This window comes from Xiphophorus maculatus, chromosome 2, assembly GCF_002775205.1.
Source record: "Xiphophorus maculatus strain JP 163 A chromosome 2, X_maculatus-5.0-male, whole genome shotgun sequence".
In the NCBI taxonomy this organism is placed as follows: domain Eukaryota; kingdom Metazoa; phylum Chordata; class Actinopteri; order Cyprinodontiformes; family Poeciliidae; genus Xiphophorus; species Xiphophorus maculatus.
The window spans coordinates 27,247,770-27,271,635 of record NC_036444.1 but is presented as its reverse complement, the minus strand read 5'-3'; the positions used below and the strand labels follow the sequence as shown (position 1 = coordinate 27,271,635).

Genomic DNA, 23,866 nt, shown 5'->3' with positions numbered 1-23,866 from the left:
TCCGTAAGTGTGTATAATACCGCAAGAGTCTGTTTGTCCCCCTTTGGATAAATAGGTAGTGTTTAAATAACACTGCTAGGAGCTCCGTCTTGTCCAGGCAGACAGAGGGACGGCAAGCAAAAATGAAAAAGGATCGACTCGCTTTGAGACGCTGCAGTGATCAACAGAGGGGGAAGAAGACGGGATGTTTGACCTCTCGCCGAGTCGTGCTGGTTTACAAACACGTTGTTGAAGTGAAGAGTCGGAGACGTCAGGGCTGTGGTCCGATTTTCCACCCCGGTTCCTCACCTCTGGGTTTAACACCATTCCACAAATTCTTCCTAGAATTATCACCAGAGATATACTGTTCGCAGTCTTCATATATCCAGTTTTTATTACAGTTTTTAGCCATTTTGTTTGTCTTTTGGAACTAAAAACGTGTGAACCAAACATGGTGAAGCTGCTTTAATTTTTTTATGCTACAGCAATTTGGAACAAACTTCCAGAAAACTACAAAACTGCTGAAACATCGACTTCAGTTAAATTAAGGCTAAAAACCCGCCTGTTTAGATCATTCATCACAAGCAGATGGATGAATCACATCTGCCTGTGATGTTGCATTGATCAATGTTTTTGAAATACATTTGCTTGATGATTTTAGATTTATGACCTGAACCCGAGCCAAAATTTAGGCCGGGTTCAGGTCAAGCAGTAAAATCTTAATTAAAATATTCTGTCGAGTTTACTTTGGACTCTGGCCTATCATTAAAGTTAATTAGTTGGGTGGGATCATTATGCATATTGGCTTATTTGCTTGATGATTTTGATGATTGCATTTGACAAACCGGAAGGTTTGTTGCTTCTGTCATATTTAGTGATGTTTTAAGGTGTAAAGCATTTTGAACTGCCTTTGACTTGTGTAGAAGAAGAAGTAAGAACTTTTATATTTGTTTATTTCTTCCGCCTTAAATCATATTTTTCAGACTATAAGCCGCTACTTTTTCCCCACGCTTTGAACCGAGCGGCTTACAGCCCGGTGCGGCTTTTCTGTGGATTTTCTTCAACCACCAGGGGGCGCCTTAGCGGGAAGTGAATTATTGGAAATCAAAGAAGAAAGCGCTGATTTTCATTTAGGACAGGCACATGCTAGCAGCAGGCAGGACAGAGAAATGTTTTCAAACTCATACCCCCTCATCATGGAAACGACATGAAGAAGTTCATATGATGCAGCTTTGAAGTTGAAGGCTGTCGATCTGGTAGTACAGGAGGGAAATAGAGCCGCTGCATGTCAGCTCGGCCTGAACGAATCCATGGTTCGGTGTTGGAGACGGAGGGCTGCGTCCTTATTAGCAGATTTATTAAGGACACAGCCCTCTGCGTCCAGCTTACATAAATGTTTTCCTGTCTTTCCCATTTTGAGACGTGGCTTTTGTGTCACATCCTACTCAAACCTCAGGGGAACAAAATGTAACATTTTACCAAAAATAATAAGTTACCTCAGCTTTCTTTTAAAGAATATATATATTCTTTAATATATATATATAAGCATTTGATGTTTTTACTATGTTTAATAATGATCTTAATTGAATTACTTCAATAAACTGAATTTATTTTTAAGCTAATTGTGTATTGGGTTGTGCTGTGGTGGTGCCGGTGTTAAGCACAACCCACATAAGGAGGCCTTAGTCCTCGACGTGGCCGTCGCAGGTTCGATTCCGGGCCTGACGACCTTTGCCGCATGTCTTCCCCTTCTCTCATTACCCACTTTCCTGTTAATTAACAAGTAAAAGCCACTAGAGCCAATAAAACCTTTTTTTTTTTTATTGTGTATGTTTATCATATTTTCATAGAACATGTGATTTATCCGGTTATAGCTCCTTGCCTCTTCGAGACGTGCCGAGCTACGAGGTCCTGTTGGAGGAGATGGAGTCGCTGAAGAGACACCTCTCCCAGACGGACTCGCCCACCGTCCTCTGCCACAACGACCTTCTCACAAAAAACATCATCTACAACTGTCAAGAAGGTGAGGAATTATATGTTTGTTGTTGTATGTTACTAACCCTTCCAGAGTCAAAAATCACAAAAACCCCCCAACAAAACATCAAATCAAATCAAATGGAATTTATCCTCTACAATCACATTTTTGTAGCAATTTTTCTAGTTTTTCATTCGTCACACAATGTCTGCAAAGCTACTCGAAGTGCCTCCGGAGAGACGTGCTGCTACTTTGACCCCTTTGCTTTGAGTAAAATACCACAAAGGTTGTCGGCTGTTAGTCCACACGGTCGAGCTGTTTGTCAGGTTGTCACGGTAACCCTTTCCTCCCCCCCCTCCATCAGGGTCGGTGAAATTCATCGACTACGAGTACGCTGACTACAACTACCAGGCCTTCGACATCGGGAATCACTTCAACGAGTTTGCTGGTAGGTCTGAGTGGGTTTTTCCACACATTAGCACAATAACTCCACTCTGTGATTCACGCAGCGAGCAACTCGTATGTACAGAATGTAACGTGTGAAATCATTTCCCGTCTGTTTCTGTCGGGGTTTTTTAGGAAACAGGTGGATTCAGTATGACTTTCAGTTTCTCTATTAGCCCCCTGAGATGTTCAGCTTTCAGATTCTTTATTTGTGATGGTCAGAATGCATTTATTTTATTCTGTGTATTTTATGCATGTTCATATAATAAAGCGTAGTCCAACCATTAAAAAAATGATTTTGGGTTGAAAGTTATTACCAGGTGGAAGGAAAACTGGCCAAAAATGTTTAAATGTGGGCTTCGTTCTGTGGCGAATGCTGAGATAGAATGTTAAAAAGAAAACTCGTAGAAGAATTTATGTATTTCTTTTTATATATTTAAATATTTAATATTCTTTATTCGAGACTTTTCTCTGGTTGTAAGGCGCAGAGAGAAATGGAGCTCCTCTCCTGTCTCATCCAGTGCTGGCTACTAAATTTTCCTTTCAAAACACAGAAACGCTCTGAAAAACACAAAGAGTCACCTTGTGGAAACTAAAGGAGCATCATCCAATCATCCTAAACCTTCAGGCTCTACTGTAACAACAGATTAGTATCACCTTTTAATTTGAGTTAACTAGACAAAGAACTGAAAGCAAAATAATATCCTGCACTATGAGCGCTGCTAAGCAAACATTAAACGGTGAGGACATTCCCTTTTGCTTAAGTGTGTGAATTAGAATAAAATAAAAACTGAGATGAAGGTTGACATTATGATGATGAAAATGTCATATTTTGGTATCAGCAGAAATAACTTTTAGCCTATTTGTTATGTCAGGCTGTACACTTCTGTTTACATTTTGTTGTGTGTTTATACCATGAAACCAAAGTATTTTTTCTCAAGGTTATTATCCTGTGAACATCAACACATGCCTATTTTCAGTCACAGAATAATTTATATGTTAACTCTTGTCTCATTTAAGTCATCCACTTTTTTTAATCCAGACAGTGGCACGCCCAGAATATTTTCACCCTGGTGCCCAGACCAGGGCAGTAACGTGCTACGTTTTGGGGAAATTGTAGTCGGCGATTTTACAGAAGAGCCAATCGATTCGACACGTTCAACTTTTAATGAACTGTGTGATGCTGTGGGAGCTCTGGATGGAGCCAGCTGCACATTGTCAGAAAAAAAACAACAAAAACAAACCATCATCTTCCTACTTCCCACTTCCTGCCGCCTTCTTTGTCGTTTTTGCCAGTAGCAACATCTGGCTGTTGATCACGTGACTCATGTGATGTGAAAAACCACGTCATTGTAGCACAAAAACTTTTTCTTGAAATTGCCGCATTTCCATTAAGTGAATTTATTTCGTAATTTTAATTGAATTTTTAATAGAATTTTATTTCGTTATGTTTAATGGAAAAGGCTACACCTAATATAGCCATTACATTTAGGTTTATTAACCTTGGCCAATGGGTGACTATGGTTAAAAAAATGTCACTTATTTCACATATATATATATACTGTATATATACTGTATATATATATATATATATATATATATATATATATATATATATATATATATATATATATATATATATATACTCCCTTTTCCCCCACTAGGGGTCGCCACTGAATCCAAATACACTGCATCTAAAGAAACGTGAGGAAAAGATTAAAGTATTTTTTGCAACATCTGTTCCCAGATTGCTTCTTCTAATTACTTCTTTCAAACTGTTTGCTAAGTACATATAGATAATCATTGCCTGTATGGTGACTTTATGTACGATGAATTATTTAAAAAATATATCCAGTTGTCTTCCACACATAATATGTGAAGTAAATGTCATTTTTAACCTATTTCAAAGTAAACAGGCTCCGTTGGAAGTCTGAAAACCTTCTAATTAAGCTGACAGTAACTTCAGCTTGTCGTGTGTGTGGGCGTGGGTGTGTGGGTGTGTGTGTGTGTGTGTGTGTGGGTGTTGTGTCCAAAGGTGTGACTGACGTCGACTACAGCCTGTATCCGAGCCAGGAGCTGCAGAGGGACTGGCTGACCGCCTACCTGGAGAGCTACAAGCGCAGCACGGGCCTCAACGTCACGGTTACGGACGAAGAAGTCACGAAGCTCTACGTCGAAGTCTGCAAATTCTCTCTTGTAAGTCAGAATTATAGCACAAGCTAAGCACGTTGTGAGACACGTTGGAGAAATTTTAAAAGTCATCTTCTGTTGTTTTTTTTTTTTAAGTTTTCCTTTCCTTCTGTTTAGTTTATAGTTCTGGGCAAATTCACACAAAGAAGAGGAAAAAAAAAAACACTCACATTATGAGATTAGTGCTCTCATTTCAGCAGCATCCAGATGTGCGCAGACCTCCGAGATGACGGAGAGGGCATCACCTCACCGCCGCATTCTGATCATTTACTTTTCCAGCAACAACCCCCCCGTTTCTCTCCCCCCCAAACCTCCTAAAAGCAAAACCAAACCATCCTGTTTAAGCCACCGCCGCTCAAAACTATGATGGACTCCGTCCGAGTTGATTAGAAGCTACCGCAGGGGGAAAAATGAAAGGCGGCAGCCAAAATTATTTTTCTTATGACCACAATTTTCGTTCTTTGGTGGCTCAAGTGGTGCTGAGCTATCTGTCTGAAAGTGCTTCCACAGCTCCAACACAATATGCAGAATTGTCCAAGCAATTTAGAGAGAGGGGGGGGGAGGGATGGTGTGAATTTCTCTTGAAATAGCCCAGAAGTGATGAGAAAGCATATTACTTTTTAAAATAACCCATGCTTTGGCCAAAAAATAAAAAAAAACAGAGAGAGAGAAATTAGAAAGAAAAAAAAGCAGGGAGTGGGGGGCTGAGGGGCTGAAATACGGCCTGGAATGGAGTGGGAGAAGTGATAACGTCTTGTTGATTGAATTCAGATTTTCGGTGACAGACCAAAGAGGTTTTTTTTTTTTTTTGTCTGACTGGGGAGATGAGAGAAAAATTGTTCACTGACACGTAACAAGCCAAGTTTCCAACTGCACTCGTTTCGACGCTCCGTGTGTCAGGAATGACTGATGCCAAGCCTGCTGCATTAAAACGGGGAACCTCGGCGACGAGACGATAGCCCTGTTTTATGTTGTAAGTGTTGGCTTTGATTAATATGTAGCAAAAATGAAGTAGCTTTAGGTTATGTAATGTGTAGGGAAGAGATCCATCCAGTGTCATTCTCACTTCTCTCCACTCATGGAGTATTTGAACCATAAATTTCAAAAGAAATAGTCACTGGCTTCTCAATTATGAAATTTAGGGAAGTAATTACGATTTCAGTATTTTTAAATGTTTTTATTTAACTGTTACTGATTTTTTGTTTGTTTGTTTGAACAACCTATTATTGCGTCTAAATTATGAATGAACAGCTTCACATTATAGTTCTTTCAAATACTCTTTCTTTACTCGGAGGCTTCACTTTGGAGGATTACGATGTTTAAGCACAATGTATACAGCAAATATAATATTAATATAACTAATTATATGACATTGCCACGCAAACCAGAATCATTCATAGTCTTGAAAAGGCTGGAAATTGCTTTCATTGTTTTCCAGGTCTGGATAAGTATGAAAAAAAAAACAAAGAATGAGCATTGAAAAATTTTTTGACTTCTTTTCTTTTCTTTCCATCTGCTAAAAAAAAAAAAACAAAATAAATGTGATCACCTTTTACATTTTAACATTTTGATGTAAATTAAACTTTACCTTTGGGTTGCTACATCACACCGTTATTTTTTATTTTATTTGATACTTCAGTATTTTGATTTTGCATATACTGACTGACTGCACACTAAAATAAAGCAAAAAATAATTTCATAGCCTGTTCAATCAACTCCCAGTTCTGTTAGTTAGGTTGAACTGGACCAAGGTAAAAAATTTATTTTTGAAAATATAATAAAAGTAGCAAAATTAAGAAACTGCACCTTAAAGACTGCATTTATCTCCTGGAGTGAGAGAGTTTGATGAAAACAAAAAACAAAAACAGCTAAATGACCCGATACCGTGCTCTGGAAATTGGAACCTAATTTTAGCATCTTTGTGTTTCGAGACTTTTGAACCCGAAGTGTTTCAGAGCTGGTTCAGTGTCAAAGTTTTGTTCTCAAATGTCCAAAATGCTGTAAAAACTGAGGAAGATTATGCAGTGAATGGAAACACAAGTCTATGTTGTCTATGTTTTTAATAAACATGCAAGACAAGTGTAAAAATAAATGACATCAATCTGTGTTCAGCCCCTTTTGCTCTGACACCCCTAAATAAAACCAAGACAACTGTTTTTTTTAGATTATTTGTTAAAAGAAAAAAAAAGAAAGTAAACCTCAATCCACAATGATGCTCTATTTTGTGTTCGTCCCTGGAAATCTGGATAAAAACACATTTATTTAAATCAAATGAAAATTACAACATGTGAAAATTCAAGGGGTGTGAATACTTTTGCAAGTCACTTTATGTAAGTAAAGTCAGTAACATGTACACAATATGCAGCACCTATCAAAAAGTCACAAACATACAAACAAAAACATATGAAATGTAGCAGAATTCTGGTCTTTTAAAAAAAATTTTTTTTTTTTTTTTTTCAAACCGTTTAGCTCTGATAGTTTTACCTCATTTGTCAAATAGACTAAAATGCCAAAGCTGCGACACTGGCTGGGAAAAAAAAATAAAAAAATCAAGCTGAACTGCATTGATTCAGCAGCAAAGCCTCAGCTGATAATATCATCCAGTGGGAGAAGCTGTGTGGCCGATTGCCAAAGATGTAAAAGGAGCGAAGCTTCCCGCATTCACCTCCAGCGAAGACGCAGCGGGGCCCTCGCAGCTCGTCCTCTTCCTCCGCAGGGATCCCCCCCCGGCCCCCCGCCCTTCGTCTGCCGCTCCTGCGTCGTCGCAGCTCGGGCCCGCCGCTCCGTGGTGTCGCTCTTTCCTCACGTCTCCGTCGTCCTCTTTTTTTCTTCTTTTCTTCCCTTTCTCTCTCACTCTCTCTCCTCCGACTCCCCTCCGCTCAGCGTTAGATTAACGCTCCTCCTAATGAAGAGCAGTTACTAATCATAGTGGAAGCGCGCTCAATCTTTTTTTTTTTCGGAGGACGGAGATTAGAGATGAAAATCTGCCAGGTTTGGCGGGGCTGTGGGGGAAGCCAAGGGAAACCACACAATGCTCCACAAGCATTTCATTCCACCCTTTATTTGATTATCAAATAAAAATGTGATTATATCATTGGGCCGCAGAACAGAGGCCCCCGTCTGGATCTTATTAGGACGTGCCATTAGTGGCCTTACCATGAAGATTTACAATAAGGGTGGAGAACAACAGAAATTTATGGAGGCATGGAAGTCCGCAAGCCTAAGTGAGCAAGGCCATTAAGGAGGGAACTATTCAATACAGAGGGTTTGTCATTCTGACTGAGCGGCGCGCAACTGGCATGCAGCGGCAGCAGTTTTGGAAGCGGTTACAACCCGACAACTGGAGGTCACACAGTGTGTTTTTACAGCCCTTGCAGCATGGCACGAGGAGCTGTAACCAAACATTAAACTACAGCGCTGCAAAAATAAGCTTCAGTTTCACACTCTCTACTTCCTCAAAGCGAGTTCAGAGTCTTCCACGTACGTTTTTCTTTCCTCTCTCGCGGTTGTTTAAGAAAAGATGCACATGTCTTGACGCCCACGTTGGCTCCCACCTATCGGGGGCGGCGGGATCCCGAGGAAGGGAGCCCTTGCAACCTAATGGGATTCATTTTTTTATTTTTTTTAATCATCTTTTCCTTGAAGACGATTTGAATCTCCGCAGAGAATCTGTAGACCCGTCGTATGTTATTGTTTACGTCCGGAAATTTCGCGGATGTGCACATTGCTGGTGGGCAGAAAGATTATTCTTTCCGTAGCGTCTCTGGTAGAACAATTCCATTAACCAAAGGAAACCTGGAGATGTAGGTATTGTTAATTTATCGCCACAGGAAAGGGAAAACAACGCAGACAAACAGTTGAACAACAGCTCAGAGCCACTCATATTGTTCTATGTTTTCACTCTGTATGTTGGCTACGCCATACACAGACCCGTTGCCATAGCAACTGACTGACAACTGCTCCGCTGGTGGGTAAATGCCAACATTTCGCACAGAAAAAGCAGAACATTCAATCGGTTACAGTATTGTGTTTTCAGGCTTGACGTTTATTTTGTGATTATTAGTAATTGATCGTCTCAACACAGCAGTGGTTGATTTGCGAATTTAAACACCTTCTCTACTCATGATCTGTCGGAGAGTCGGTGTCTGGAACGCAACTGAAACACACCAAATTCTGCAGCACATCTTCATGTTAAGGCTGTCAAAGTCAAGCTAGCGTAACAGACATACTTCCCTCTCCTTCACTACTTTTTTTTTAAAGACTTTTTTCTGATCTTATGATCTAGTTATTGTAGTGTTGACAATTAAACAATGCGTACATTTAAGATGTAGTGCATTATGTTGACAACTCAACAGCTAAAACCAAAGCTAGTCACTGTTGGTAAACAGTTTTTTTGCCCTCCAGCAGGAATATGGAAGGATCTTGCGCTTATCAATAAGGTATCTATTAGATCAGCATAGCCTTGTATAAGATTGTCACTCTATGAATATTTTGAATGACAGTAAGATAGTTTTATGGCGTAAGGGTTTCCAAAAGAGTTGAAAACAAGCAGGACCTAATTTATTTAATTTAATACAAGAACAGCAGAACAAAATAATACAATATGGTTATTATTATTATTACAGTTATAATAATGTGTTAATTGTTTTTATGACTTGTTTTTAATAAGCAAAATACATGAAGACCTGCTTAGTTCTGCTGTAAATGTCCTTTACTTGTATAGGTCTTTTTCTAGTCCAGAGGACTTCTCTCAGTCATTCCCACTCTGACGGTGGTGAGCTACATTGTAGCCACAGCTGCTGCAGAATCTTGCCCTAGCACACAACCACTGAGACGAACAGAGGGGGATTTCAATACCAGCAATCCACCAGTTACAGGACAATTTCCATTGACAGTCTTTGTAGTTATTTAGTGAAGAATCGAGATAGAGCCACGAAAACGTTAGCGAGGCCTAAGCCTAACCAACCTTTGTTCGGTTAATAATTTTTACTGAGATGATTTGTGTTTTCCACAAATTGTTTCTCTTTCTCTTCCACCAGGCATCCAACTTCTTCTGGGGTCTCTGGGCCATCCTGCAGTCCCGATTCTCCTCTATCGACTTTGACTTCCAAAGGTTTGTACACATGGCGACGGGTCCTCACCGCTGAGGTCGCTGTAACAGAAACAGGGTTAAGACTCAACACAGCGATGATATCCTTCATTAACTGAAAGCATATTTCTTTTTCTCACTCTTGCGTAAAAGCAGAATGATATCCACATCTCCTCTTCTTGTCACTTCTCCTTGTAGACAAAATATTTACTTGGGGGAATTCTCTGCTTCTCGTCACTGTTGCGCCACACATCACGATAGGATGCAAGCCAAAGCTTTCATTAAGACTTTCAAAGGATGCCAGAGGTTAATTTCTTTTATTTTTAAATTTACAACAGCGTGCATTAGGGTTATTTATCTTAAACGAGTCCAGGAGACATTCCTCATCGCCTGACAGTAAAGTTCAGGAGGGCACGACGCTTCCCTCCACACCCCCACCTTCCACCCTGATGACTCGCTTTCCTCTGTGCCCCGCACCGGCAACAGTTGTGATCATGATCCTAATCACTATTGACATAAGGCACCCTCCCCTCTGTGTGGCTTTCTCCGGCCGCTTGCTAGATCAGCAACAGGGGCCCCCGCCACATTTCGATATGGGCCTCGGAGGAAATGTGATCCAGAGGGGCGCTGGGGCACAGAGGCGCTATTGTTTCCGTGCTGTCGACCCAGCCTCGCTATACGTCTTGCGTAGCCGTCTGCTACTTTAAGCTGCTGGCTGAGGTTGTCCTAAAGTGCATGTGGAGGGTTGGGTTACGTTTCTTTAACTGGAGGGGTTAAACTAAAATGAGCTCCAAGAGCAACGGTAACGACAGGGAACCAAGTCTGATCTTTGAAAGCGGCGCTACTCCGCTAACCTCTGCCATCCCTTAATACACGCTCACAACCATTCAAATTCTTTGTGTCTGCTCAAAGTCATAATTCTTTATTTTAACAGGCTCAACAAAAAGAAACATTGACAGCCAGGGTTCTGCCGCCTCTCTGTTCTTTGTTTTCATTAGCCTCTGTTTGAGTGAAAGAAACAATAAAATGAAAAACTCTGGGACAAAGAGCAACTGTTGTACTTGTAGCTAACAGATTTATTAGCTAAATGCAACACTTGCTCTGCATTTCTATTTCTATTTTGAAATGGCCCTCTTCATTTAAACGTGAACTTATGGGCGACTGCTCAGAGATGGTGAGCATGTTGCCAAAACAAATAAATAAATGTGAACTGACTAGCAGCAACATGCTAGCAGTTAGCTTTCAAGCTAATGTAGTTAATACCAAAAGTTAGATCTTAGTATAACCTCACACTCCACACTAGGAAAACTTGTGGGATTTGCTAAGTCTTGCACTTTTTGACCAAGATAACTTACAGCAATGTAATAATTACTTTCATCACGGGAGTCTTTCATGTTAATACGGGTCATGTTGACGTTTGGCGAGCGCTGTCTGCGAACATTTGCCGAACGTCAGAATGAAACACAGTTAAACATTCAGCAAGTATTGCCAATGAACATCCACTGAATGTTGGACGGACATTTTCTATATGTTCGCTGAACGTCTGCAGATATTGCTTGGTTAACCGTTTAATGTTGTTTCACTTTGACGTTTGGCAAACGTTGTCTATGAAAGTTCACTAAATATTGGATGGACATGTGCTAGATGTTCACTAAACATGCACAGACATTTATGGAAACTGTTTAATGGTGTGTTACTTTGACGTTTGATGAACAGTATTCACTGAACATTCATGGCAACTCTCAGGGGACGTTGTCTGAACGTCCAATGCTAGTTAGCTTCACTGATAATATGCCTGTGACTAACTAAATACCAAATTGTGACCAGAGCAACTAAACGGCTTTTTACTGAAGCTTCGACATGAGTTACTAAAAAGATAAGCTACATCTGGGCAAAGTAACATTTTCAAAACTGCTAGTCTTCACACTAATGTCCCTCCCAGTGTTCCTTTTTCATTGATGTCATTAATATAGTCTACCAAAAAAGGAAAGAAAAAAAATATTACGGTGAAAAAAATATCCATTGGTGCTCTGACTTGTAGTCAGCTAAGTAGAGTTTAAGTTTAAAAGTCAAGGCAGAGGTAACAAAACTAAATAAAATTAAATAACAAAAAAACAAGTAACCCCAATAGAGTATGTTTTTTGTGTTACATTTGCTTGTCTGGATCGCACAGGATTGACGTTAAACCAAAACAAACAAAAAAAAAAAAGGGCTCTGTCAGCACAACACAGAGACAGACGGGACACACAACCATGCACTGGACTGTGGGAGGAAGCCGGACAACCCGGAGAGAACCCACCATGCACAGGGAGAAAATGCAAACTCCGTGCAGAAAGACCGGGAATCGAACCCAGGACCTTCTTGCTGCAAGGCAACGACTACCAACTGCACCTCTGTGCAGCCCTCAGTCTTTTACTGAAGGTTAAATAGCCAGAAATAGAAAAAAAACAGGCACCGTTCAACAGCTTTATGTAGGAACAGGTTCATAGCATCTAAAACAGGGGTCTCAAACTCCAGTCTTCAAGGGTCACTGCAGCTTTTAGATGTGCCTCTGCTGCACCACCTGAACAGAATAATTAGGTCATTAAGGCTCTGGAGAACTGATCTACACAAGGAGGAGGTAATTAAGTCATTTCATTCCAGTGTTTTGTACCTGTACCACATCTAAAAACTGCAGGACAGCGACTGGAGGACTGGAGTTTGACACCCCTGATCTAAAGTCAACCTGTCTCACTGCTGGAAAAAAAGTTATGGGTTTAAAAACTAAACTATATAAAGTTTCCACAAATCCCCCCCAAAAATTTGACTAAAAGCAACCAAAGAAACGAGGCGATAAATGCATTTAGGGTCATTTTCAAATGAAACTTGTTCAGATTTAATCGGTTTCATTTCACTGCTAGCGTGTAGTAAACAACTTCCTTTAAGGAGAGACCTAAAAATAGACTTGAGCTCAGAGCGAGTAGAAGTTATTTTCGATGAATTAGAATATTTTTGAAAAGTTAATTCATTTCAACAGCTCACTTCACTGAGTGAAATGTGCTATGTAGATTAACTCCACACAGACTGATGCTTTCAAGCTTTTATTTCTATTAATTACGACAACTTTCTGCTTTCAGCCGCCGAAAACTTGACATTTAAGATTAGATTACAGCAAACCAATAAAAACATTTTGATACAGAAACGTGGCTTTGATGAAAGGTATGGTTAATACCTGCTTAAGAGTTTTGACTTTTAAAAAGTCACTTTGGATCTGACAAAGGAGCCTCGTCACGCACATGCTAATTTATTAAATGTGCGCGTGCGCAGGCGTGTATTCGTGTGTGTAAGAAACTTTCCTCCCAGCTCTCTATCCCCATGAGTCAAATCTTTGCCGACTTCCCAACGAGTGACAGGCGTCACACAGGCCTTGTGCTCTAACCAGGTCCAGATGTGGATGTGACAATGGAGAGCCACAAGGGGAATGCGAACCCGCCCTCCTCCTACCGTCCTTATTTACTTTCCTCTCATGATTTTTATTCATGTGTTGAAAGTGTGTCTGCGAGTCAGCGGTTTCGATTTGTGGACGTCCTGGCAGGCCCAGCTGTTATTTGACAAAGACATTATTATGAGGAAATGAACAAGGAGGAGGCCCACTGTTTGGAGGAGTCGGGCTGCAAAATTGAAGGAATTGTGCACAAAAGCACAATGTGAAAGGGAATACCTGCGCTTCATGCAGGGGCTGACTCTTCCCCCGCCCCCACCTTTCTGCTACATAGAAAAATGTCTCAGTTTCATCTTTGATGATGATAAACACTGAGCACTCGAGTTTCACCTGTCGACCTTAATATAGTTAAGGATGACTGAAATCGTATGTGAAAACAGCTGGTCTTAAAGAAGTAGGTTCCAGTGTATCAGTGTATTAGAAATCTGTTCATGATGAAAATGATTAATGGGGAAGTACTTTGTATTTTCTAGGCACATACTGACATTTTATAGCACAATCAAGTAGCTGTTAATCATACATATACTGTATATATATATATATATATTAAATATAGCTTGAAAAAAATTTGACTTCATAATTTAGTGCCTTGAATCTTGACTTTTGCCTCTTTAAGAAACTCCTACTCTCTCTGAAACTCCGCCTTCAGGAAGTCGTCACATTCAACTCCTTCAGACTAGGGGCAGCATTACAAAAAACAACTTTTTTGAGCTTTACATCATGTTATAAAGTTATTTCCTCATCAAATCCTACCTGGAGTGTTGAATTGATTCTTTCATGCATGCTTGAGGAATCCTTTAATCTAGCATGGCAATCATCCAGCTGTGCGAAATGAATGGGCGCGCCTAGCTCCGCCTTCGAGGATGAAGCTCCTCCTCTGAGCCCTCATTTGCGACTCCCCCACTCGGCTCCTTCAGACTAGCCAGCAGCACTTAGCAAACACCTGGTGGACCTCCACATCTGCTGAGCTCATTATAGGAGCTAGTACTCAGTGAAACTCTGGTAAAAAAAAAAAAAAACCGTTAAAGGGTTAATAGAAGAACGATGTTGTGATGACTTCCTGAAGGTGGAGTTTCAGAAAGGGCAGGAGTTTTTAAAGAGACAGAAGCCCAATTTCAAGGCATTACATTACGAAGTCAAATTTCTTTTAAGTCATACAGCATTTTTATAACAGCTGAAGGTAACATAGTTACTTGATTGTTCTATAAAATGGCACCATGTGCCTGGAAAACACATAATACTGCCTCTTTACAGCACATACCAATAATGACACCTCAGACCTGCCACACCAGACAAAGTCAACATGCTGACAGTAACCGGATAGCACTTTGCGAGACAAGGCTCACTTTGACTAAAGTTGTTGTGGTGTTTTAATATCATGAGGTCTCGTTGCACTCCAACACCTTGGCTGTTGCGTTTGTGTCTGTCTGAGCGAGAGAACTGTCAGTCATCTCGCGGGAGCCCGCCGCTCTCAACGGATTAAGCCTGTCCAGAAAAAAATGCCTTTGAAACCTCGCCAAACCAGAATGAGGGAAGTGAAAATTGCCTGCTGAGTTTTGCCAGGATAACACCAAAAAAAAATTGTTCTTCCTCCCAGTATTGTGGGCACATATTCGGCTGCACCAAAAGCATGTGTCTTTGTCATAGTCTTGGTGTTGAAGAGTCTCCGATTGGAGTGGCAGGAACAACAAGGAGGAAATAATTCCACTAGCAGAAGACAACAGAAGACTCACTCTGAAACAATAATTAGAGCTCGGGGTTTTTACATAGAAAATGAAAGAAGGGCAGCAGAGTGATGGCACACATGTATCTGAAAAGCATGTGTCTGAATTCTCTTTTTTGTCTCACTAAAGCGGTAAGAGCGAGAAAACCGATTCGGCATTGAGGAGTTCAGTGAAAGCACTAATTAAAGGACCAACTCCTCTCCGCGCCTCCATTTTCTTTCGCTTTTCAAACTTCGCTTCATTTCAAAGGGGTATAGTATAATGGCCAAGGGCAACAGTGTACTCAGACATCAGATTTATCGAGACGCTCAAACACAGTGAGGTAGGAGCGAGCACTAAACCACTTTCATCATCACCGTTAAGCTGTCCTCTGAAGCTTTCAGACTCAGTACTTAATCCAACAAAGACCCGATGCGGTTTTATGATTCGCAACTTCTGCGAACAAAGACACCGTGCCGACCACGGGCTAGAAAACTCCCGCGTGAACTTTTTGTAAAACACACAATAAAGGACAACATTATTGTACATTACCTTGCAACTCACTTGGTAGATAACACTTTGCTTTTAGGGTTCATCCTTGCCTGTGTCTATCCGTGGTGACGGGTAAACAACATCTAGGCTGTAGGAACAAACAGTCTGAACATCACAAACAGAACAGAGACCTCGATCTTTATTCTTAAGAAAAGAATTTCATTTTTCTGTATAGACAAAGCAGCTCATTTTCCCTTTAGATAAATACGCCTGGAGGCGTGTTTCTGAATTTCTGACATCACAATAACCTTTGAGTTTCTGGTTAACACAGTAGCTGCGTTTCCATTCACCAGATGACTGCGACATTTGCTTAACGGAAACACGGCACTTTAAAAAAAAACCTCGTTTGTCAAAATGTTTTGGTGGTGGCGTTAGGTGGGTCTTTGGATGTATTGGTTTATTTCATAAAATTGCAAAAGAAGCATTTTTTTTGTGCCACACAAATAAGGTGATTGGCAACCGGACCGACGTTGCCACTAGCACAAACCACGAAGAAGAAGATGACAGGAAGTAGTTGGAGGATCACGGTGTGGCGTGTTTTTTCAACAACTTTTTGCATAAGTCAAATGGACAAACTTATTCATGGGTGATTTTAATTCCATTTCTTAATTTATGGAAACACCGCAATTTCGCACCGAAATTGTGCTTTTTGTCGGCAGTGTTGTGTGCATGTTTGTAATGGAAACGCAGCGAGTGTTAAAAATGGTTTTAGTATTTCGTCAGGCATTTTATAAAAAAGTCTTATATTACTAAACTAGACCTTGCCAAACATAGTCAAGAGATACTGTAAATGCAAAACCCAAGAAGGACACACATAACAAAAGTGGAAGGAGGGGGTGGCAGAAAATAAGAATAAAGGAAAAGACATTCATGACGTCCAACCTTTACTTCATAAAGCAACAATAGCATCCTTTAGTCTATGTTTTTCTGATTAGAACAACAAATCTCTTCAACATGTGATGTGTTGAAAGGCACTGAATAAGAGTTTTAAAGAGGAGATTGAAATTAGGAGAAACATTTTTTTCCCATCACAGCTAAAACAGTACGCAGTTGCAATGTCTTATTTTTGATTTTAGTATATAGATCCAATCTCTATACATGAGATTATTAGGCGACGTGTTAAATTGTTAATGGATTCATCCACCTGCAGGAAAGGAAATCCATCCCACTTCCTTCTGACTTCATTACAACTACTCCAACTATTGTTCTTTCAGGATGAGATTTTTATTCCTTACTCTTATCTATACTCAAGATTCTTATTTTGAAGTATGTGAGGAAGTAGTTCCTACGTTGTCTGGTTATGTACAGTATGTATGTGAGAATGTGGCTGTTCTTATTTATTAGTTTTTTTGTTTGTTGTTGTTTTTTACCAGTTATTTGTTAATTCTTACATTGTGTGTGAATTGTGAGAGTTATTTTTTGTTTTTAAGCATATGCACTGACTGATGGCACCTTTTAAATTTCGTTGTCCTTGTGACAATGACAATACAGATTTATATTATCTATCTTATCTTATCTATCTTAGCATTAGCACTGAAGCTGTCCCCCCACCGTCACTATGAGCAGCCACTTGGTTACCAAATAAAACGATTCAATCACAGAGTGGAAGACAATATGCTCATTTTTAGAACTTTCTAACTAGCTAACATTTAGCAGCTAACATCTGTTGATATCATTTCGTTTAAAGCTGACCTAGTTAGCCACTTTCTAACTAGCTAACATTTAGCAGCTAACATCTAATAACATCACTTAATTTAAAGCTGATCTTTTTTTGAGTTTTGACCCCAAACTTAAGGTCATTCGGCGCTGACTTTAAGCTAAACTAGAAGAAGCTACTCTGAATACTTGTTGCTTACTTAACACTTTTAATGTAGTTTAACAGCTATTCTTTTTCTCCCAAAAGTGTGACTTCACCTGAGAAGCACCTCATTATTGGATCATTTCAGGCTGTTGACGCCGTTCTCACAACAACCATATTCCTCAAAGCACGTTAAAATCGAGAGATATTTGAACACGCAGATGATAATAACATTTATTTAGGACCCAAATTTGTGGGATTATTGTTAGCTACTGGAATTTATGACTGCTCCAAACCCTGATTTTAATATAAATGCACTCTCACAATACACCCAGATGACACTGATACACTCAAGGTAAGCAACAGATACACAAGATGAGTCTGGGCTTAATTACTTTATGTCAGTGCTTTGATGAAATATTGTAACTATTTAAACATAATTTATTCCTGTGTGGAACTGAGCTTTGATTTAAGATTTACACTTCAAAACACTTCTGGAAAGTAAAAACTATTGCCAACAGAACAATTTTATTTAATTGTGTTAAAACTGAGCATTGAGGAACATTAAGGTTCGAAACAATACGTGACTTTGTTTCAACGGGAATAAAGTCACGTAAAAACAAAGAAGAGATGTGGAAGACAATTTCATAAATACTTATTCCAAACGTTCTTTAGTTAAATGATCATATTTTTCAGTTTAATACTCATGGTCTCTAGTTTTAGGGAAAAGTGAATGATACTTATATGTAAGTATATGTAAGGCAATTTGCCCCTCACCAAACATTTTTATAGCGTTTATGCGTCAAACTGAGAATTGTTATATAATCTATTAAAATACGCTGTAACTGGTCAAATAATATAAATGTGTTTTTTCCCTTTGTAGTCTATTTTCATTGTATGTATTTTCTTCCTTTTAGGTCCTTTTGAAGTTTGGTTTTCTCCGTTGTGATGAAATGACAGAGATAATGTAAGAAATAACCAAAACAAAAATAAAGTCACAGTTTAGTAGTTTAGCAACAACGCTGTTCAAAGAGCTTTGAATAAAAAAAAAATCACTTTATGAAACAAGCATTTTGTCAAATGTCACAATTAAAATCATCTGGCGAGTTATATATTGATAATATATCAATCGATATACTATATAATATAAAGGCAGCTCTAAACAGGTGGGTTTTCAGCCTAAATTTAAAGGAAGTCAGTGTTTCAGCAGTTTTGCGGTTTTCTGGAAGTTTGTTCCAGATTAATGGAGCATAGAAGCTGAGCGAGGTAGAACTGGGGCGATGTGCTCAATAAAAACAACGCAGATGCAAAAAAATGTTGAAACTGGTTAAAGATGTATTTCGAGTGTCATTCAAACCCAATCCAGTCACAATTTGTTTTCTACTTCCTGCTCTCTGTTTTGTCCCCAGGTACGCCATCGCTCGACTCAGCTACTACTTTGAGAAGAAAGAAGAATACTTCGAATTGACGCTGAGCCAGTTAACCAACTAGACTATTGAATTAAACCTCAAAGCGACTTCCCTCATCCGCTGTCATTTTTATCTTTCATTTAATTTTTTACAGGCTACGACACTCAAAAAAGCCGTTGCTGAAACGTAAACGTAAGGAGCCAGCCTGTAAAAGTGTTTCCTTTTGTTTGTTATTTCAGTCCATGGGGAGATTTAATGTGTTTTGCTATCGCCGTGATTTATTGAATATTTATTTTACCACAGTCACTATGCCGATAAGCCTGTTTGGCAAATTGAAACAAAGCTCATGCCAGAAAAGCATTAATTGTTCCCACAGCCAAGTTGCATGAAGCCACAAAAACTGAGCCTGATCATAAAAGCCATAAGAGGGTTATTTGTGGGCTTATTGAGCATGTACCACAGTCCTGATGGAAAACAAGTTTTCATGTCAGCTTAGTCAAAGTTGGAAGTTATTGGGAAATCTTTCCGTTTCCTCAGAGCACGCTGTAAAGCAGCTGTCGGCACCTTTTCCAGAGTTTCCCAGCATTAGGTGGCGCAGCACTAACTTTGAAATGAGTAGAGCATTGTTAAAGCGTTCAAATTTTCTTAACTCCCAGCTTAACTTGCTGCAGCATAACAAGCTGCTAATTTACCAGAAGGTAAACAAATGGGATACGAGCTGAGCGCTTGAAATTCTTGTGAAACACCGAACGACACGGCAGCACAAGTCATTTGAGGTAGTTGCATCTTTGACGGTTTTTTTATTTTATTTTTTATAGCCACTTCGAGAAGAGAAAGTCACCGTGGTTGAGCTGATCCCTGTTTGCTGACAAGTTGGTATTCACACCACGAAAACTATAGCTTTCAAGAACTAGATTGATGCTACAATTATAGTCTTTTTTTTTTCTATGTCAGAAAATGCTTATCATTATATCGAGTGCCAGAAAATTAGCCCTAAAACATTGTTTTTATTGTTATGCTGTTATGACTCGCTCTGCATTTAGAAAAAACTGGGCAGCAGAGCATGAACCGGCTTGAGTCGTGAGTCATTCGGATAAATCACAGTTGATTTATCCGAATGTCTAACATTCTCCATTTATTACAAAGAGCAACTTAGGGAGGATTCAAATATATTTATGCTAGGAAAAGTAATTAAAGAAAAAGTTAGCTAAAGTTGCAGAAATCTGTGTGTACTGCTTGCAAATGACATTTTTTTTTGTATTGTTTTCTTTCTCTGGTTTATGTTTTTGCTAGCAATACAATGTGATGCTAAAGTAATTCTGCTGTTCTAAAAGCCGTTCTAAAAGTTGATCATCCCTGTTTAAATGTCTTGGTTTTATTATTTTGTTTCAAAATGTTTTCCACCTGTAGCGTGATCTTTATTTAGAACAATGCAATTTTAAAAATAAGCCTCGGGATTTTATTTTTTCTAAAGGGTAATTTGGTACCAGTCGTCTTCGGGAGGCTCCTGTCAGCTTGTCATCTGGACTTGGTTATATTTGGTTAATGTACCTTCCAAACGTCCTCCACATCTTCCATATTGTGAGGACGTCTCTTGTCCGTAACTCTTGTCTGACGACTCAACAAATTTCACATTTTAATTTCACTTTTATGAAATCAGTCATTTGTCCATTTGGATCTGCGATTGGGTTCGCTGGTTGCATTTCATAATTTGACGTTTCGAACATCAATTTGCTTAACGGAAATACTTTTCGATAAAATGTTTTGGCGCTAGGTTGAGGTTTTATTTCTTTATTTTTTGGCCATATTCATATCTGCTAATTTCGCAAAACTGCAACGGAAACACTTTTTTTTCCCGCACAAGTCACAGGACTAGACGTTGCCACTGGCGCAAACGACGGAGAAGAAGCTAACAGGAAGTGGTTGGAGGAGGATTGCGAGTAATTTTAATTATGTATCTTATTTAATGGAAGCATGTTGGATTTTATGCGACATTGGAGGAACATCGACAAAGATCACGTTTGTAATGGAAATGCAGCTACTGTGAACTTCGTCTTCACCTCTTCCACAGGAACTTTGACTGTTTTGGGTTAAGATTAGTTTGCATTTACAATTGCTCATATGTTCATCCACAAGGAAAACACGAAGAAACCACAAAGACCGGGGTCATCCTCTCTCAAACTAACAGATATTGTGGTTAGATAACTACAAGTTAAACATAATAACATAAGTAAACATAAATGAGCAACGTGATTAATAGGCTCAACACAGCCCACTTAGAGTTTCTTCCTCTGTTAATTTATGGCCCCAAGAGCTTCAGAAATGAAAAGCTGTGTTTTTGCCTGTGTTGAAAAGAGGCTTCCAGTGATCAAAGGTGCTGCAGTCGTATCTCATGTGGTTGGTGTGGCCGCCGCAGCCACAGATCCTCCCCCAGGCAGAAACGACGGGGACACGTTCACAGGTGAAGCATGACCTTGTCTGCTATTAACGTTTTAGACACTTTATTTTTCCAGGAGTGGAAATGTTTACATTTAAGTAATGATTTAATTTACAGAGCACGACCTGACATTTATGGAGAAAGAGGTCACAAAACGTTGGAAAATTATACTAAAAACAAACCCGTGAAGCACTCTGGAGCTCCGTCCTAATAGAAAATGGAAACATGAGTAACATAATCGAAAAATATGTAAACAGGAGTGGTTAAAACATATCTTTTTTTAAATATATCTTTAAACCATTTAAATGCAGAGCTGTACTTACTATTACTTATTTGTTAAATGTGGCAGTAATCAGAGTACATCATAAACTCTGTAAAACTCCATTCAGCTTATTTATGTAGCGCCAAATCACAAAAAAGGTCAAAATACATTACAAGGCAAGCAGATCAAACTGACATATATGTATTTAGCCAGTTCAGTCCCAGACAGATCAAATTTAAACTACTCCAGCTATCTATGATGCAGTGCATCATAGATAGCTGATCTATGCTATCTATGATGCATATGCTAGTTTAGCATACTAGTCAAAAGTATGCTAAACTTTTGACTAGTTTAGCATACAAACTAGTCAAAATGGGGAAGCCTCAGCCAATCGGATTAAATTGCTAACATCGAGTATGCATGTGGTGAAAGTAGCTGCGTTTCCATTGCAGATGTGCGCAAAACTTCGTCAAGATTCCACGAAGGGTCGAAAATAACAACACAATTTCTCAATTGGAATGTTTCCAGGAAGTACCAAGTCATCGCTCATCCTTCACATGGTCAGACTGAGATCCCTCATTCATCCCTGCAGCTGATTGGCCATTGAACCCCTATTCTGCTTCACGAAGACCTCTACGTACCATTCTTGAAATCTTGAGTCATTGTAGCCAGTGACTCCGCAGACAGATGCTGACTTCTGCATACTTGTGTTCATGAGCTGTCCCCCAACAGACCTACACTCACCTCAATTAAGGCCACTGAGCAAAGTGAAGATGATTTTCTGAGGTTTAAAACAAGCATTGGAATGGGGATGATGGGGATTTCAGGGACCGTTTGTGGCATTGGAGTTGGTGCCAGAAAGGCTAGGTCTGAGTAACAAACTGCTGATCTACTGGGATTTTCACCACAGTCATCTCTACGTAGTTTACAGAGAAGGGTCCAAAATATTGAAAATACCCAATCAGCTGCTGTTGGGCATCAAGAAGAAGACAAACAGTGGCTTGATGACCATTACAATCAAGAATACAATCTCTGGATACACGACAGGATAAACCCTGAAGTAGACGGGCTACAGCAGCAGAATACCTCACTGGTTGCCATTAGCAGTCGGAAGCAAATTGGGAAAAACGTAATCTGCCTGAGTCTGCATCTCAGCTGCAGTATTCTGATGACAGGGTAAGAATTTGACAGAAAACACACCAAAGCATGGATCCGTCCTGCTTTGTATCAACAGTTTAGGGTGGTGGTAGTGGTGTGAAGGTGTAGGGGGATTTCCTTAGCACCCTTTGGCCCAGTTATGCCTGAAACTTTCAAAAACTCCAGGACTACAATATGGTCAGAGGAAGCTGAGTCATAGCTGCTGAGTGTTGACTAGTGAACAGTTCCTTTGAACGGTAGGAATCGCTCCAGCTAGTCAGAACTGTTCCTTGGGTTTTTTAAATAACTTTACTTGGTAAACTTTACTGCTTTCAGGTCAGCAGCTATTGTTATTTTTATTTAATTAAAAAAAATTTAATAAATAAATACAATTATAGAAATGGATTAATTATTTTTAACAATGTAGAAGATGATTTTCTTGTTTGTATTAAAAGCAACTCAAGCCTATTTTCCTTTAATTGTGCTTCTAAATCACAAATGGCCTTAAATGTTATTACTGCACAAAACACTTGAGAACAACTTCTTTGTTTTATTATTTCTTTGAGTTTGACATTATAGGAAATCTTAGAATCTGTAAATAACTCAAAATGCCAAAGTAGACCAGTTCATGGCTTTCTCGTTTTTTTTAGAATGAACAAAGAAAACAACAATACGTGAGTTAAGAGACCGATATTTTCATTTCGGTTTGTATCATATATATATAGTGTAACGATTCTGTGTTTTAGCTCTGCTGGGGTCCATACGGTTATTTGTATTTGCTATAAGTTGCAATGTGATCCTTTTTGTTATATGTAGTGTTATGGGCTTCCCCTGTCTGACTCTGCTGGCTCCCGCTCACATGTGATAGGCCCGTCATGTGGGCGGGGGATCGGTGGAGCGGGAGTACCAGGACCGGAAGTGGGGGAGAGTTCAGGGGAGAGTTAGCAGTGAAGCTAACAGTTGAGTTTGCCCGTTTGTTAGAGGCGTGAGCTGCAGCCTCAGAAATAGCAGCTTGTAATTATTTCTAATAAACCCTGTTGGCGGGACTACATCTGCGGTGTTGGCGTCATTACAATATATATACATATGTGTGTGTGTATGTGTGTGTTATCGCGACACCGGGGCAGTCTCAGGGTAGGTGATCCGTGACCCTTAAACGGGTCAAGTGGTCCTCAGCCTGAAGACGTTTGAGTAACGCTGACCTGGACGGAACAATTTGTCTTTCTGACCCGTTGGCCTTTTAGTTGGTCTTTGAGGAAATAACGTCTTTAAGTTTTAGCTGAACAACAATTCATTTCCGTGTAAAGCAAAACGAAGCGCGCGCCACTTTCCAACGCGAACGTGACGGCCTCTCCTTCTTCCGGGCTGGACTGTTTCTTCTTGTCTTTGTCTCTGAACGAAGCACAAAGG

General features: G+C 39.6%; 1 protein-coding gene across 4 annotated transcripts in view; it reads left to right on the top strand.

Annotated features, from left to right (window-relative positions):
* The window catches only part of LOC102222711 (ethanolamine kinase 1-like), a 35,455-nt gene extending 11,948 nt beyond the window's left edge, over window positions 1-23,507 (top strand). For 2 of the 4 annotated variants that reach the window (XM_023346839.1, XM_023346833.1), the window contains exons 4-8: window positions 1,854-2,002; window positions 2,319-2,402; window positions 4,434-4,594; window positions 9,628-9,701; window positions 18,621-23,507. In XM_023346839.1, the coding sequence (XP_023202607.1) occupies window positions 1,854-2,002; window positions 2,319-2,402; window positions 4,434-4,594; window positions 9,628-9,701; window positions 18,621-18,702 (550 nt within the window). In that variant the 3' untranslated portion in view covers window positions 18,703-23,507. Of the gene's footprint in view, window positions 1-1,853; window positions 2,003-2,318; window positions 2,403-4,433; window positions 4,595-9,627; window positions 9,702-18,128; window positions 18,179-18,620 lie in introns of all 4 variants that reach the window. The other 2 variants (XR_002753912.1, XM_023346844.1) reach the window with 2 other exon arrangements.
* The last annotated feature ends 359 nt before the right edge of the window (window positions 23,508-23,866 follow it).